Genomic DNA, 15491 nt, shown 5'->3' on the forward strand with positions numbered 1-15491 from the left:
TATTTTGTAAGTGGCACTAAAAGTTGATGATGGATGCTGTTGGAATGTCATAATTACTGCTACTGATCCTTCATGCTGGCAGGATTCTCCATTCTCACTGAAGTGAATGGACATTTGGCGGAGTGCCAAATTCTCCGTCCTCACTGTCAGTGGTAGCGAGGCAGGCTCACAACGGAGAATCCCGTCGACTATCTCATGAATCTCCTTCAGGGAGGAAGATCTGCTACTCTACTTGCTCTTGCCTACATTGGACTTCATTCCAACAATATGTGGGATGATATTGGTTCCAATTTCTTGGGGCAACTAATGGCAGGAGAAAAAATTAAACCTTGTGAGAATCTTCCATAAATAATTATAAAAACGACAAATGTTATTTTTTATGTTATTGCTGAGTAATCTTTTAGCAACTTAATATTGTACGAACAATGATGGGATTCGCTATGATGACCACACCTGGCTGAGTTCTATATCTAGTTGTGTTAGAGACAGAAGGAGATGGGATTGCAACAGCACAACCTTCGGCTCACCATTAATGAAACCATAAGTTTATTTTCTCAAATATTTTGTTAATTAGATGAAAATAATAGACTTGTGATTTTGGTTTCAATGAGTTATGGGATAAACCCAGACAGAAATATGACACAGAAATAACAACACTTACCCATCCCTGTCATCCTGGTTCTGGAGGTAACAATTAATACTGTTTACCAAGAAGCTAAAAAGACGGCTATAAAGTGACTTTGCCAGAAGGTCCCTGTAAACATTTGCCACATCTACTGTGTGTCTCCTCAAAATCACGTCCCCTATAGTGGGGGAAAAAAATGGAAAAATAAAAATAAGTGAGATTACTTATATTTTAAGTTTACAAAATATGATGCACCAATAAAAAAGGATCCTGCAGAGTATGACATTTACCTTTGAAATACTGGACATCAGATGTTAGGGCTGAACTGAGGTCATCAGGTGAGACTTGCAGAATACCAGCCACTGAAAAACAACTTGCTTTAAATTATGTGTTTACCTGCTCAATTATTATCTTTTCAAAGTGGAGACAATTAAACAGAATTTAAACAGAAGTGCAAAGATGTACAGGTTAGGTGGATTGGGCATGCTAAATTGCCCCTTAATGTCCAAAGATGTGTAAATTAGGTGGGGTTATGGGGATAGGGCTGGGGAGTGGGCCTAGGTAGAATGCTCTTTCAGAGGGTCGGTGCAGACTTGATGAGCCAAATGTCCTCCTTCTGCACTGCAGGGATTCTATGGATTAAGACTTAAAATCTCAAGCCCTCCCAATAAAGCTATGACACAGCAACAAGGTCCGGTGTTGTAATTCACTGGGCAAGGTTGGGGTAGTGTAATCAATTAGGACAGCGCCCATTCATTGTCGGGACAAGGCACTCTGGAAATCTGCACTTCTCTCTTTCAGAAGGCTCGGAAAACTGGATCAACTGAAAGTTTAAAAATTGGGTCAACTGAAATTTTAAAAATTGGGATGAACTGATTTTGTCATACAAGGATATAGAGAGATATGAATCAGAGATAGTTAAATGCAATCAAAGTACAGATCAGCCAATATCAAATGAAAAACAGAATAGGCTCGAAGGGCAGAATATCAAACTCAGGTCCCTCTACTCATGTGGCAACTGAACTCAAATTCAGCAGAGTGCTGAGAAGAAGATCTCCTTTCTAATTGTGTCCTGGAGTTAATTTGAGTTGTGTCGACTTATCTTATAGTGAGGTTGAGCCCACAACACAAAGTTCCTTTGGATATGATATGAATTTGATTTGATCATTAGCCTCATTGCCTTTGGGTAAAACAATGAGTCAGTTGGCACTTGGGAGGTATTGCACAGGTGGGTAAAGAATATTCTCCAGTGGATGACTGATTAAGTGACATTGTTGATTTTGGCAAGAGAGATCTTTACTGTGGACTTGATTGTGGAATCCTTGATCTCAGTGTGCCTAATGCTATCAAAAGTAGAGTTTTCTGTTTTTTAAATAGACATGGCTCACTGGGCTGAATTATATGAGCCACTGGATTCCCCACTCCCCCAGCTAAAAACTCCAACTCTGGGGTGGTGGTGGAGGAGTCTGCTGAGGAGAACATCAGCTCACCACAGCCATTATAGACTTCTGGATCAGGAAGTGCCAGGTCAGAGAGCTGCCAACCAATCAGAGGCTGGTGGGACAGAGCAGTGCTGCATTAGGTCAGGATTTGGATAAGTGTATGGGGTCTTGCTGGGTGCCAAACTGACAGGCCCTGCCAAAGGTGCGTGAGGGGGTAAAGCAGTGGGGGTTGAGAGGCAATGGAGGGAGGGCAACCTCTCCTGCTGCCAGTTAAATTAAGCTAGGGGCAGGGACAGACAGTGGAAAAGATTTAACAAGAACCCCCCACCTTCAAACCTGTGGCTGGAGGAGCATGAAATCCAGCCCTGGATGAAATCTAGTACATTTTTCATGCCAAATATAATAACCATTATTAAAAATTCTATTTTCACATTTTCCACAAGATAAAAATCAATAATTGGCAGAGGGATTGAATTGAATTTAATAATAAACTTGCATACAGTACAGAATTGTGTTTCAGGGTGCTAATTGTGTATCCAGTAACAGTTATATGCATTGTATACATAGGGCAGCATGGTGGCACAGTGGTTAGCACTTTTGCCTCATGGCTTCAGGGACCCAGGTTTGATTCCGACCTCGGGTGACGGTCTGTGTGGAGTTTGCATTTTCTCCTCGTACTGGTTTCCTGCCACATTCCTTCCACATGTGCAGGTTAGGTGGTTTGGCCATGCCCCTTAGTGTCCAAAGGTGGGTGAGGACACAGGGCTAGTGCGGGGATTGAGTAGGGTGCTCTTTCGTAGGGTTGGCGCAGACTCAATGAGTCGATTGGCCTCCTTCAGCACTCTAGGGATTCTATGATTGTGCTGAGCTGTGTACATTGTACAGTGTTGTACAATCTGGCTGGTTTAGCTCACTTGGCTAGACAGCTGGTTTGTGATGCAGAGCAAAGTCAGCAGCACGGGTTCAATTCCCGTACCAGCTAAAGTTATTCATAAAGGCCCCGCCTCCTCAACCCTGCCTCTTGCCTGAGGTGTGCTGATCCTCAGGTTAAATCATCACCAGTCAGCTCTCCGACTATGGCGAGGTGCCTTTTACAATCTGGCGGAAGCACACAATGCACATGGATCAAAATATAAAATTCAAACCCCTGTGAATTAATAATTGGCTCTATGCTCCAACTTTTCCGGGCACCACCATCAGAAAAAAAAACTGACGGATCACTTTTTACTTCAGAATGATAAAATGATGTATGGCATTTTAGTTCATCTCACATCTGCAACAATGAAACCTAGTTCCAAGCAATTTTTTCTTTGTATGATTTTGATCCAAAACTTGACTTTCAATAAAGAATAGATTTTGAAAATTAGGGCAAAGCTTCGAGCAACAAGAAGCACTTAACAGGAATCCAAACTGCAGCACTTTTGTGGCAGAATTTTCAATTTACACATTGAGCTGTGTCATAAGATCTAGTGCTAACTGTGTCCTCGAGCTCTTGCCGAGGCTCCAGAGATACAAATTAACTGGTCTGTATGGGGCGTCCCTAATATTGAGAGCATAGCAATACTGATGAGGCTAGCCCTGTTTACTAATTTACATTACCACAACTACAAAGATAATTGTACACAATTATTACCATCAAGTTGTGCTTTGTAAAGATAGGAATAATACCAATGGCAGAGAATGTTACTCCATTAGTCCAAAGTCAGTGGGATGGAAAATGCAGGAAGATTCTGGAAGGTTCTGGTAGGAACCCGCCACTTTGTCATGCTGCATTTTCTCTTGGTGCCTGTGGAATGTTAAGTGTCGTGCTGGCTCCACCTGCTGATGTATTTGTTATTCATCCACCTAGACACACTCACAGGCAGTAACTGGCGATTGTTTGTTCTTGAGCACACTGACCTTGTTCCAGTAATTGCACATCTGACACGTAGGCTGTCTCAGTATCAGTCAGAGCCAAAAACTGGATATCCCCAAGAAGCAAGATTGCAGACAGAATGAGAAACAGGTTGTCAACTTCCTAAATCAGAAAAAACAAATCACGGTGAAGAAGCGTGCAACTGTTTCAATCGTCCATGGTTTATTTTCCTGCTAGATTGCAACACGATCAGTTCTAAATATTACATTACCAATCAGGAATATTTTAAACACAGTGTTATAATTTACTGAATAAACAATTGTTCTAAGAATAAAGAATTTACATCAGATCTCAATTTCTAAGTTATATCGGTGACGTTTCTCAAACTTAGTGACGAATACCAAAATTTGTCAATAGAAAATTGATAACAGGTTATCTGCTTTTCTTTGGGTGGCTCACAGGAATCAAAAGGAAGTCACACAAAACAAATATCCAGGTATAAAGACATTATTGTCAATCTGTTGTGCGCCATTCAGTGAGAAATGCAAGTCTGATTTTCTTCCCTTGCATTGCACAAGTCACATTATTTTACTGCGTTAAGTCAAATTATTGTTTCCTAATATTCATTTATTAGTTCCAGCAGATTTCAGTGCTAAAGGTGTTTAAAAAACTCTCATTGGGCACATATAAACACTGGAATTCATACTGTCAACATTTTCAGAGTATGACTAATAATGTGTTACAGTAAAATCATGATCTACTTGAAAGAGTAAACAGCTAATAATAGCCAGTAATTTAATAACTGTACTTTCTGAGGTAGACTTTTGATCAGCCCATGTATTGGGTGGGCATTGGACAGTGAGCCCACTGCCTGTGAGTGTGTCTAGGTGGATGAATAACAAATACATCCAGATAACGTTGGCTGTAGGTCTAAACATTTCATGTTGGATCAATTGGGGAAGTGAGAGTAATCCAATGGATTTGCCATGAATCTGGAGTAGGCATAGGTCAAGCATTCTGCTTATGATTCAAGAAGGAGTCTTGCTGGCCTCCTTCCTCATTATAAATGAAAATCCCCCAAAATCCATTAATTGGTTAATTACACTGTCTTCTTCAACAGCATCAATCAAGCCTGTGACGACCACCACCTTGAATTACAAGGGAAGCAGGAGCATGGGGCACCATCACCGCCAGACCCCTTCTACGTCACACATGATCCTCACTTGAACATATATTGCTGTCTCTTCATTGTCACTCATCACGATTCTCAAATCTCTGTGGGAATAGCCATGGGCTGCAGTTCAAGATATTCCATCATCAGCTACTTATAAGCCAACAGGGATGTGCAACTGAATGCCAGCTTCCCCACCACAGTGCACATCCGAAAGAATAATATAAATAAAAGTCACATCTAATGGGGCCTTGATATGTGTCCCCTATATTAAATTGAAGGGATTCAGCGGATAACCAACTTGGCATTTTTTGTTGACACATTGCACATTTCCCCAAATCCATTTGCAACAGGGTCTGAATACATCTGTCTTGGGCACAGATTCTCCATAAGAGTGATTCTACAATCATGCAATCTCCCCTCTTAGAGGTAACATTTCTCCCTGCCTTTAAGAACGTCACCTACATCAAAGGAAAACAAACTAAGCAACCACATGGCCAGGCCGCCTTAGTGCCACTATCACTTTTGCTACCTAATCACTCCTGTCTGTCACCCAATCACAAACAACCCCTTTTGTTATTTTTCTGCAACCACCCAGCACTGTAGCTACTTAAAAGCTGTTCAGCTGCAACACCTTCCGGTTCTAATGAAAGCCATGACTTGAAATGTTTTGTAATGGGCAACAAAAGGAGTCCACACTGATTTGGAGAGAAAACAAAACTTACTTTATTTAACATGTTTATTATTATGTACAGCTCTAATAGTTCCCTTCTGGGTCTTCTCTAGTTGATGCCTGACAGGCCGACTCTATTTATACAAAGGCACATGAACTGTGTTAATGGTCTCCTGCCCCCTTATCAGGGGAGCTCGTATTCTGCAAGCTCCACAGGGTAGTGGCTCATCCCGACCTTTTGAGACCCATGCGAGTTATAACAAAACGTAAATTCTGTATTTCCTTCTGCAGATGCTGCCTAAACTACTAAGTGATTCCTGTATTTTGTTTTGTTTCTCTAATATATAAAATTAATGTGTGGAGGAAGAACTCCACAAAGAAGTGTCTAAAATTGTTTAGTAATACTAATAATAACAAGGCATTCAACATGAACAGAGATTTAGGGAGAGATCTTCTGGTCGTCAACGCCAGTGGATCTTCCAGTCATGCTGACAGAGCATCCCCGGTGCGGGTTTTCCTGCAGTGCAGGGTGGATTAAATCGGAAATCCCATTGACAGCGGTGGGACCAGAAGATTCCGCCACCGACCAACAACAGGCCGCCTCCCGCTGCCGAGAAACACACCGCGCCAGATAATCTCACCCATAGAGACAGATTGCTAAGAAAGTAGGTCAAGTCGAAGTTTGCACCAGGTTGTTTAAGCCACACTAGCTAGCACTCCATATGATGAAAGCAGCACCATTGAGTTTGTACACACAATCAGGGCACGGTCTACCAGCTGTTCACGTCTGCTTGATATTCCGGTCCCATGCCGGCGCACGTGTTTCCCGGCGGCGAGGGGCGCAGTCACCAGGAAATCCCATTGATAATGGCGGGGTCGATAAATCCCGCTGTCGGACCGCCTCCGCCGCCGATAAACCCGTGGCGGATCGGTTGGTAAACCCCGCTCTCAATCTTTCGTGAACAAGCTGAACTAAATGCTGCACTGTCAAAGGTGCCATCTTTTCAAAGTGGCATTAAAGTGAGGTCCCTATCTTTTTGCTCAAGTGGATGTTAAAAGATCCCATGGCACTATTTCCATAAGGGAGTTATCCTGGTGCCATGGTCAACATTCATCTATCATTTAACATAATCAAAAACAGATCATTTGGTCAACTTTTTAGTTCTTGCAGTGGAACATAGCGGTTGCATTTCCCCTACATTACAAAAGTGGCTACATTTCCAAACATACTTTATTGGTTGTGAAGCACTTTGAGATATCCGACGGTTCTGAAATAAATTATATTGATGTATGTTCTTTGTTTCTTTATACAGTGCTTTTAACATAAGGCTCATTCTTATTCGATTCAGAAAAAATGCAAAGGGAATGATGCATGGAAACAGAAAAGGGAGACATTAGGAGGGATATGGTTGATTGAAAAGGTTGGTGGGAATGGCCTCAAAATGTGGAAACTCGTTGGATTTTTCATGCTGCTCCACTTACTACTCCGCACCTGGTGCTTGAAATGCTCTGAGTTTGGCGTTTGGGTAGTCAGTCTGTTTTCAGGGGAATTGGAACCCACCTTATGATATGAAAGGTTAACTAGTCTGCTCAAGTTGCAGATACATACTCCCAGCAGACAAACTACTGTGCCAGGTGTATTCAAGAGAAAAAAATTACCTCATCGTTATTACAGGCTCTTCAAGAAATAGTGTCCCTAAAGCAGGATTTTATCAGTTGATTTTAAACACAAAGGGCGGCAGAAGAGTTTCTCATTCTCAGCCACTGGTCAGGAAGTGAAATCTGTCTGTTACCGTGATGTTGTGGAGGTTGGCCCACAATATAAATAAGGCAGATTTTATTGCACAAGGTGAAAAGATCTTTATTCTAGCAGATAACAGCAACAAAGCTTCCATAACGTAAACTCCGACCAGGTGCTTCCAGCTTTTAACAGCCTTTAACGAATTACATTGAAGAAAATGGGGAGTGAGCAGAAAAGCGGAATTAGATGTGTTACTCACGGTGGTTACAGTGGAAGAATCAATCCAATCTGGTCTTTTAGGTTCAAGTAGGTTTATTGTACGGCACTTCCTCATAGCAACTAACCCAGAAGAAGTGCTCACCCCAGATTGTCCCAGCTGTCTGTTACTTATAGGATAATCAATGTCACATGTTTAACTAATTGCCATACACAGAGATTGACAGACAAAATGTCCTTTTCCTGTCATTATAGATCATAGTATGTTTGAGATTCTACGGCTGGGATTTTGTCATTGGCGGGACAGGAATACTTGGAGAGCTGTTCGGCTGCCAGTGTCTGGCCAGAAATCCCTGCCCTCCGTGAGTACTAATGTTCAGCAGACATATCTGTTGAATGTGAATAAACCTAAAATACTACTTGTACACCCACTTGTAATACAAGACTTGTCAAAAACACCGCAGATTGTTACACAGCAGTGTGAAGATACACGGTGCCAGTGCATAAAGATATAAACTACATAAAAAGTAACACTGACAACTTATTTGTAATGCACTACTGAGTAGTTAATGTATTCACCTGTACATAGAAAATCTATATGGAAACTGCTGATTAGTCACGAGCAGGTAAAGGTAAAGTCATCATTGTCCCAGATGACGATAGGCTGCTTTCCCCTTTGATGGGGAGAGCTGACTGGTGATGATTTAACCTGAGGGTCACCACAGCTCAGGTATGGAGCAAGGTTGAGGATGCAGGGGATTCATGAATAAACTCAGCAGGTACAGGAGTTGAATCTGTGCTGCTGGTGTTGCTCTGCATCACAAACCAGCTCATAGCTAAGTGAGCTAAACCAGCCAAGAGGGCCTAGAAGGCTCAATTATTTGATCGAGTGCCTCCAAAAAGGAAAGGTGCAAATCCCAGGATCATGGCTTCTAATTTTACATCCATTTGAATCAATAGGAAGAAATTCAATGGATTTATGTCTGCAGGGTTCTGATAAAAGCTCCCTGTAAGTGCTGCTCCATAAACGCAATATGTCCTCTCATTTCACAGCTGCACAAGTTGCAGTAATGAAGGAAGAAATCTCCAGCGTAAACAATGCTTGGATCCTCTACCTTGGTGTTATCTGGATACAGTCCTTCCTCTGTCAGGATTGTAATTTTCTACAGAACTGTTCTACACACTTGGGGCTGAATTTTCCAGGCCCATTGAAGATGGGTTTGAAGGTGGGATGGTTGACAATATGGCGCAGAAAGGCCAATGTCTTCCACCACATTGCCATATTATTCGTGACAGAAACATTAGCAGCATGGCCACCCACTCGATCAGTGGCCAATTCTTACACTTAATGAGATAGGTAAGTCCTCGTGATCTCCGAATGGGCTCATGGAGGTCCCACCTTAACTGGCACTCCATTGCTCATGGAGGGGGAACTATGGTGACAATGGCTAACTTTGAGCCCAAACTGCTGCTAGTGCCCCACGATCCCACCCCTAATTACCTGTTGGCCCCTGCTGTTCAAATGTCACCTACCAGCACTTTGCTGTCTCCCTGGTGATGTAACCTCAACAATGGTCGCCGCTAGCAGTGGTGCTGCTGAGGCTACGGAGTTGTCAAGTCTCTGACTGGGCAAGCAGCTCTAGGGGGCAGGCCACCATTCCCAACTGAATGGTGGTCCCAGGGGTGGTCTGTTATTGGTCACTACGAGCAAGATATTGCCCCGGATGCTGCTACACACCAGTGCAGGGTAGTGTCCTGCTTGTGCCCCAGGTGATAGAACTTCAATGCTTAATGGCAAAATTCACAGAAGGGCTTCTGCTGTGGCTGTGGTGAGTTTGCAGAGCAAGGCTTCCCAGCACAACTCGCTCACTGGATGGCACTCTGAGAGAAGGTGAGACATGCAAGGGTGGGGGAAGCTAGAGAGGTTTTGACATGGTATGGAAGCTCTAACTGATTGTTGATCTATCTCTGGGATAACCCTGGCCAGAGGCTCAACATTTGACTGGGACTCAGCTGAGACCTCCGACTGCTGACTCCCTTGGATGTTCCTGCCTCCACATGATGTGCACCAGGTGTGTGGTGTTTACCAGATTGTGCCCAAGAAGCCTGTCCCCTAATGTCGCCCACCAAGGTGTTTGTCTCTGTGCTGGTGGAAATTTGCGGTGATAGCTGTGACGTCTCAATGGTGGTCTCCTCAATGCTCTCCTCCGAACATAGAACATAGAACATTACAGCGCAGTATAGGCCCTTTGGCCCTCGATGTTGCGCCGACCTGTGAAACCACTCTAAAGCCCATCTACACTATTCCCTTATCGTCCATATGTCTATCCAATGACCATTTGAATGCCCTTAGTGTTGGCGAGTCCACTACTGTTGCAGGCAGGGCATTCCACGCCCTTATTACTCTCTGAGTAAAGAACCTACCTCTGACATCTGTCTTATATCTATCTCCCCTCAAATTAAAGCTATGTCCCCCTCGTGCTTGATATCACCATCCAAGGAAAAAGGCTCTCACTGTCCACCCTATCCAATCCTCTGATTATCTTGTATGCCTCAATTAAGTCACCTCTTAATCTTCTTCTCTCTAACGAAAACAGCCTCAAGTCCCTCAGCCTTTCCTCAGAAGATCGTCCCTCCATACCAGGCAACATTCTGGTAAATCTCCTCTGCACCCTTTCCAGTGCTTCCACATCCTTCCAAAATGCGGCGACCAGAATTCCACGCATTACTCCAAATGCGGCCGCACCAGAGTGTTGTATCGCTGCAACATGACCTCATGGCTCCGAAACTCAATCCCTCTACCAATAAAAGCTAACACACCGTACGCCTTCTTAACAACCCTCTCAACCTGAGTGGCAACTTTCAGGGATCTATATACATGGACACCGAGATCTCTCTGCTCATCCACACTGCCAAGAATCTTACCATTAGCCCAGTACTCTGTATTCCTGTTATTCCTTCCAAAATTAATCACCTCACACTTTTCTGCATTAAACTCCATTTGCCACCTCTCAGCCCAGCGCTGCAGCTTGTCTATGGCCCTCTGTAACTTGTAACATCCTTCCGCACTGTCCACAACTCCACCAACTTTAGTGTCATCTGCAAATTTACTCACCAATCCTTCTACGCCCTCCTCCACAGCAGTGGCCCCAAAACAGATCCTTGTGGTACACCACTAGTAACTGGACACCAGTCTGAACACTTCCCATCAACCACCACCCTTTATCTTCTTCCAGCTAGCTAATTTCTGATCCAAACTGCTAAATCACCCTGAATCCCATGCCTCCGTATTTCCTGCAGTAGCCTACCTTGGGGAACCTTATCAAACGCTTTACTGAAATCCATATACACCACATCAACTGCTTTACCTTCATCCACCTGTTTGGTCACCTTCTCAAAGAACTCTATAAGGTTTGTGAGGCACGACCTACCCCTCACAAAACCGTGTTGACTATCTCTAATCAAATTATTCCTTTCCAGGTGATTATACATCCTATCTCTTACAAACCTTTCCAAGATTTTTCCCACAACAGAAGTAAGGCTCACTGGTCTATAGTTACCGGGGTTATCTCTACTCCCCTTCTTGAACAAGGGGACAAATTTTGCTATCCTCCAGTCTTCTGGCACTATTCCTGTAGACAAAGATGACTTAAAGATCAAGGCCAAAGGCTCAGCAATCTCCTCCCTAGCTTCCCAGAGAATCCGAGGATAAATCCCATCCGGCCCAGGTGACTTATCTATTTTCACACTTTCCAGAATTGGTAACACCTCCTCCTTATGAACCTCAAGCCCTTCTGGTCTAGTAGCCTGAATCTCAGTATTCTCCTCGACAACATTGTCTTTTTCCTGTGTGAATACCGACAAAAAATATTCATTTCGCACCTCTCCTATCTCCTCGGACTCCAAGCACAACTTCCCACCACTGTCCTTGACTGCCATGATGTGGAGAGGCCGGCGTTGGGCTGGGGTGAGCACTGTACGAAGTCTTACAACACCAGGTTAAAGTCCAACATGTTTGTTTCGATGTCACTAGCTTCCGGAGCGCTGCTCCTTCCTCAGGTGATGGAAGGAGGAAGGAGCCTGAGGAAGGAGCAGCGCTCCGAAAGCTAGTGACATCGAAACAAACCTGTTGGACTTTAACCTGGTGTTGTAAGACTTCGTACTGCCCTTGACTGGCCCTACTCTTACCCTAGTCATTCTTTTATTCCTGACATATCTATAGAAAACTTTAGGGTTATCCTTGATCCTATCTGCCAAAGACTTCTCATGTCCCCTCCTGGCTCTTCTTAGCTCTCTCTTTAGGTCCTTCCTAGCTAACTTGTAACTCTCGAGCACCCTAACTGAACCTTCATGTCTCCTCTTTACATAAGTCTCCTTCTTCCTCTTGACAAGTGTTTCGACTGCTTTAGTAAACCACGGTTCCCTCACTCAACCACTTCCTCCCTGCCTGACAGGTACATACTTATCAAGGACACGCAGTAGCTGTTCCTTGAACAAGCTCCACATTTCCATTGTGCCCATCCCCTGCAGTTTTCCTCTCCATCCGATGTTTCCTAAGTCTTGCCTCATCGCATCATAATTGCCTTTCCCCCAGATATAACTCTTGCCCTGCGGTATATACCTATCCCTTTCCATCACTAAAGTAAACATAATCGAATTGTGGTGCTCACCTACCTCCAAATCTAACACCTGTCCTGGTCCATTACTCAGTACCAAATCTAATATGACCTCGCCTCTCGTTGGCCTATCAACATACTGTGTCAGGAAACCCTCCTGCACACATTGGACAAAAACGGACCCATCTAATGTACTCGAACTATAGCGTTTCCAGTCAATATTTGGAAAGTTAAAGTCCCCCATAACAACTACCCGGTTGCTTTCGCTCCTATCCAGAATCATCTTTGCAATCCTCTCCTCTACATCTCTGGAACTTTTCGGAGGCCTATAGAAAACCCCTAACAGGGTGACCTCTCCTTTCCTGTTTCTAACCTCAGCCCATACTACCTCAGCAGACGAGTCCTCATCAAACGTCCTTTCTGCCACCGTAATACTGTCCTTGACTAACAATGCCACTCCTCTCCCTCTTTTACCACCTTCCCTGAGCTTACTGAAATATCTAAATCCCGGCACCTGCAACAACCATTCCTGTCCCTGCTCTATCCATGTCTCCGAAATGGCCACAACATCGAAATCCCAGGTACCAACCCATTCCGCAAGTTCACCCACCTTATTCCGGATGCTCCTGGCATTGAAGAAGACACACTTTAAACCACCTTCCTGCCTGCCGGTACACTCCTGCAACTCTGAAACCCTACTCATGACCTCACTACTCTCAACCTCCTGTATACTGGAGCTACAATTCAGGTTCCCAAGCCCCTGCTGAACTAGTTTCAACCCTCCCGAGGAGCATTAGCAAATTTCCCCCCCAGAATATTGGTACCCCTCTGGTCCAGATGCAGACCATCCCGTTTGTAGAGGTCCCACCAACCCCAGAATGAGCCCCAATTATCCAGAAATCTGAAACCCTCCCTCCTGCACCATCCCTGTAGCCACGTGTTCAACTCCTCTCTCTCCCTATTCCTCGTCTCGCTATCACGTGGCACGGGTAACAACCCAGAGATAATAACTCTGTTTGTCCTAGATCTAAGTTTCCAGCTAGCTCCCTGAATTCCTGCCTTATATCCCCATCCCTTTTCCTACCTATGTCGTTGGTACCTATGTGGACCATGACTTGGGGCTGCTCCCCCTCCCCCTTAAGGATCCCTAAAACACGATCCGAGACATCTCGCACCCTGGCACCTGGGAGGCATCACACCAACCGCGAGTCTCTCGTTCCCTCAGAATCACCTATCTATTCCCCTAACTATGGAGTCTCCAATGACTAATGCTCTAGTCCTCTCCCCACTTCCCTTCTGAGCAACAGGGACAGACTCTGTGCCAGAGACCTGTACCCCATGGCTTAACCCTGGTAAGTCCCCCCCCCCGCCAACAGTATCCAAAGCGGTATACTTGTTACTAACTACATGCTTCCGTATTTTCTGCAGTAGCCTACCGTGGGGAACCTTATCAAATGCTTTACTGAAATCCACACACACCACATCAACTGCTTTACCCTCATCCACCTGTTTGGTCACTTTCTCAAAGAACTCAATAAGGTTTGTGAGGCACGACCTACCCTTCACAAAACCGTGTTGACTATGTCTAATCAAATTATTCCTTTCCAGATGATTATACACCCTATCTCTTATAAACCTTTCCAAGATTTTTCCCACAACAGAAGTAAGGCTCACTGGGTTGTCTCTACTCCCCTTCTTGAACAAGGGGACAACATTTGCTATCCTCCAGTCTTCTGGCACTATTCCTGTTGACAAAGATGACTTCAAGATCAAAGCCAAAGGCTCAGCAATCTCCTCCCTAGCTTCCCAGAGAATCCTATGATAAATCCCATCCGGCCCAGGGGACTTATCTATTTTCACACTTTCCAGAATTGTTAACACCTCCTCCTTATGGAGGTGGTCTTTTGGGTGGCAGAGAGGGGGGTCGGGGCATGTGGTCAGTGATAGGGAAGGATCATTTTGTCTGACATGAACAACTCACTTGAGACAGGTCATCTGGGTAAAGAGGCAGTGGATCCTCATCCTCACCTCCGTGGCACAGGCCAAGCTCACTGTCGGTGACTGCACTCTCCTCAGACAACCCCGCGATTTCCAGGACCAATTCCCCAGAGGGGGTGAGGACTTGGATCTCTGGCATACCACCCCCTCATCTTGGCCCTTTCCCGCTTATTATGGGCTATCTTTTCCCGTGGGGACAAAGAGAGAGCTTTGTGAGCCCCGTGTGTGATGCATCAGGTGGGTTTGGGGCCAGTTTAGCTCACTTGGTTAGACAGCTGCTTAGTGACGCAGAGCAAGTCCAGCAGCGTGGGTTCAATTCCCGCACTGGCTGAGGTTATTCATGAAGGCCTTCTCAACCTTTTCCTCTTGCCTGAGGTGTGGTGATCATCAGGATAAATCGTCACCCGTCAACCTGTGGTCATTTGGGACTATGGTGGCTTTACCTTATCTTATCGTACCGGATCAGGGGGATCTACAATGGATCGTATGTATGGATATGAAAATGTTTTGTTGGTAGGTGCCAGGGGGTGCTGAGGAACAAGCACAAAGATCGGATGTGGGAAGGGTATGAGGTGTTAGCCAGTGATTTGTGGTGGGCAGGGGTAGGGGGCGGTTTGGGCATTTGAGGGGTGGCAGACGGAACTGATCCCTAGAGAAAGGCGGTAACGTACCCTTGTAGCTCGGTGGAGGTCGTTGGTCTTCTTCCGACATTGGACGCTTGTCCTCCTGGTCATGCTGGTCGCACTGACAGCCGCTGCCACTGCCTCCCTGGCGATATTGGTGGCCCTGCTGCTGGCCCTCCGAGACCCCTTCGGGAGAACAGGATGCCCCATCTCTCTGTCACAGTGTCGAGAAGCCTGCCTAGGTGGGCATCCCCATCCCTTTCCATAAAGCAGCGGGAGTTCACAGAGAGTCCATAGTTTCGGGAGTTCACGGAGAGAGAGTCCATAAGGCAGCGGGAGTTCACAGAGAGAGAGTCCATAAGGCAGCGGGAATTCACAGAGAGAGAGTCCATAAAGCAGCGGGAGTTCACAGAGAGTTCATAGTTTTGGGAGTTCAGTTCCGGGAGCAGGCCTATTGGCTGACTGTAAATCAGGAAGGATACAAAAGGTGTGGCTGAAGTGCCTTTAGAAAAGGAGTGCTGGAAGCAAACA

The 15491-nt window shown here is 45.0% G+C and overlaps 1 protein-coding gene across 1 annotated transcript in view; it reads right to left on the bottom strand.

The window, feature by feature from the left end:
• myo16 (myosin XVI) overlaps positions 1-15491 on the bottom strand; it is an 875686-nt gene that overhangs the window by 379557 nt on the left and 480638 nt on the right. The window contains exons 18-20 of the mRNA XM_072476270.1: positions 3967-4084; positions 916-987; positions 662-803 (exon numbers count right to left, since the gene is read on the bottom strand). Of these exons, the coding sequence (XP_072332371.1) occupies positions 662-803; positions 916-987; positions 3967-4084 (332 nt within the window). The remainder of the gene's footprint in view (positions 1-661; positions 804-915; positions 988-3966; positions 4085-15491) is intronic.

This window comes from Scyliorhinus torazame, chromosome 15 (genome assembly GCF_047496885.1).
Source record: "Scyliorhinus torazame isolate Kashiwa2021f chromosome 15, sScyTor2.1, whole genome shotgun sequence".
Lineage (NCBI taxonomy): Eukaryota > Metazoa > Chordata > Chondrichthyes > Carcharhiniformes > Scyliorhinidae > Scyliorhinus > Scyliorhinus torazame.